This window comes from Bolinopsis microptera, chromosome 11 (assembly GCF_026151205.1).
Source record: "Bolinopsis microptera isolate Bmic1 chromosome 11, MBARI_Bmic_1.0, whole genome shotgun sequence".
Classification (NCBI taxonomy): Eukaryota; Metazoa; Ctenophora; class Tentaculata; order Lobata; family Bolinopsidae; genus Bolinopsis; species Bolinopsis microptera.
This window is the reverse complement of record NC_087082.1, coordinates 19,209,939-19,212,534: the sequence shown is the minus strand read 5'-3', so window position 1 is coordinate 19,212,534 and position 2,596 is coordinate 19,209,939. Positions and strand designations below refer to the sequence as shown.

At 40.9% G+C, this 2,596-nt stretch overlaps 1 protein-coding gene across 1 annotated transcript; it reads right to left on the bottom strand.

Moving 5' to 3' along the window:
* Positions 1-1,051: 1,051 nt before the first annotated feature.
* Positions 1,052-2,119, bottom strand: LOC134823736 (uncharacterized). Its single transcript, XM_063835270.1, has one exon. The coding sequence runs from the start codon at positions 2,117-2,119 to the stop codon at positions 1,052-1,054; it is 1,068 nt and encodes a 355-aa protein (XP_063691340.1).
* Positions 2,120-2,596: the final 477 nt, after the last annotated feature.

Below are 2,596 nucleotides of genomic sequence, written 5' to 3'. Positions count from 1 at the left end.
ACTCCATACCTCACTTCCATAAAGCAGTATAGTGAGAATAACCGCTTTGTAAATCCTGATTTTAATTTGAGTCTTGATGCTGCGACTGTACCATATACTGCTAAGCTGATAGAATGCCCCAGAGGCCTTTTGAATTCGAGCTGATAGTTCTTTGTCAATTGTTCCATTCGCACTGATGATTGCACCCAAGTAAGTGAAATTGCTGACCTGCTGTATTGGGAGACCTTCCACATTGATGTCCATAGTGTCGTCTTTAGAATACGGCCTCTGCGATGCACTTTTGCTGACAACCATGCTCTGTGTTTTGCCAGCATTAATCTTCAGACCCGCATAGGCACTGTATTTGCAGAGAAGGTCAGTAGTTTCCTGCAGCCCCTCTTTTGAGTTATCTAACATGGCCATGTCATCAGCGTAATCAGTGTCCAAGAGATGTTTCTCTTCTACCCCGGGGGCTGGCAGCTGTAATAAAACCCCCTTGCTAATGACCTTGTTCAGTTCCATAAGGTATGCCGAAAAATTCAAACAAAAGTTGAAGACTGGTGGTCCCTGTATATCACCTTGCCGAGTTGACATCAAACCAACCTGTAACGGGTAACCTCTCCATTGACCCTAACAGCACTAACTGTGTGAGTGAAGAACGCCTTCATAATTCTAATGTACTTGTCAGGTAAGCCGTAGTGCTGCATACTTCTCCAAATGAACTGCCTGTCAATCGAATCAAAAGCTGCTTTGAAATGAACAAAATTAATAAACAGAGGGATATTATACTCAATGCATTGGTGTATAATACAGCGGAGTGAATAAACCTGGTCAATACATGAGCGATTCTGTCTAAAACCACTTTGATTCTCCCGGAGAAATTTGTCCATGCCATTGCTAAGTCTCCGCAGGAGTATCATCTGCAGGAGCTTCGAGGCTGTGGATCTTAATGTAATGCCTCTGTTGCTAGCGCAATGAGAGTTGTCACCTTTCTTTCCAACGATGATAATAACACCTTTGTACCTATCCTCAGGAATCTTCTCATCTTCCCACACTTTTTTGAACAACACAACTAGTTGATCAACCAACCCATCCTGTCCATACTTAAGTTGCTCGTTGGTGATACCATCCACTCCTGGACTTTTATGATTCTTGAGTATTTGTTGAGGGCATCAACAATCTCGTTTCTTGTAGGAGCATCATCCGAATCGGAAAGGTCGTCAAAACTGGGTTGCGGAGGGATGTTGTCCAGGTCAGAAATATTGGCCTCTTGCGGGGGAGGGTTCAATAGCCTAGAGAAGTGCTCTTTCCACCTTTCTTTCTGGGCATGTGGGTCGGCAATCAACTGGCCAGATACGTCTCTAACTGCAGTTGACTGCTTCTGCTTCTTTCCAGATATGACATTGATATTTGATCTTCTGCCATACCCACGTTGCTGACCTTTTCTCGCAGCTTCTTCCAAGTCATTGGCCATTCTACGTGCCCAGTTGTTATTGTCCACCTTGCTACTTTTTTTAAAGAGCTTATTCAATCTAGAATACTCTGACCTGTTAGCGTTCGAATTAGGGTCTTTACGCTTAAATTCCTTATGGTTCTTCAATAATTCTTTTGTCTTCTGAGATTGGTGCCTGTCCTTCTTTTTTCGAGGTCTTTGCCCAAGGATTTCCATGGAAACTTGTTGGACAGTTGTCTTGAAGTTGTCCCACATTGATTCCAGGTCAACCTCAGATTCCAAACAGTCAAATTTGTTTCTCAGAACAATATTGTATTCGGAAACAAGTGAATGATCACGCAGATGCTCAATAGCAGGAATCTCGAGCTTACGTTCTTGCTTCTTTTTCACTGACATAAGCTTCATTCTCAGTCGTGCTCTTACCAAATATTGATCAGACCCAATGTCAGCCCCCCTACAAACTTTTACATTTAGCAAAGAGCCTCCAAACGTCTTACTAATACAGATGTGGTCTATTTGGTTTACAATACGACTATTAGGTGATCTCCACGTACCTTTATGTATGTCCTTTTGCTGAAACATAGTGCCACCGATGGTAAGTTGGTGGGCAATGCAAAAGTCAAACAATCGGGTACCATTGTCATTTGATGAGCTGTGAAGCGAGTGTCCACCAATGACACCTGACATAGAACTGCAGTCCGATGTGACCTTAGCATTAAGATCACCGAGCAGTAATTTTAAATCATGTCGGGGTAGCTTATTTGTAACAATTACATCGCTTTATTAATATAGTCACGCATTTCGTTTTCCATTTCACTGTCACTTTGATGGGAGGTAAATACAAAATGCATTATCAAACATTTTTTGGGATAGGCCTAATTCTTGCTCTGATGGCTGGAAAGGTATGTAATTAAGTTATAAGATGAAGAGAAAGCAATCCTTCTTGCAGACTCATGCAGGAATTTGTTAAATGTTTAAGTAAAGTATTATATTATTTTAATATGGTTATATTGGTGAAGCAGAAAATCTCAATATTATTGATCGAATATGCCAATGAGCTTAATATCATTTTACCAATATTTTAATTTGGGTCTCTTCACCTGGTGGCTAAAGTCCAAAAATCTTTACCCTAACTATTATACAGCAATAACTTTCAACAATTTT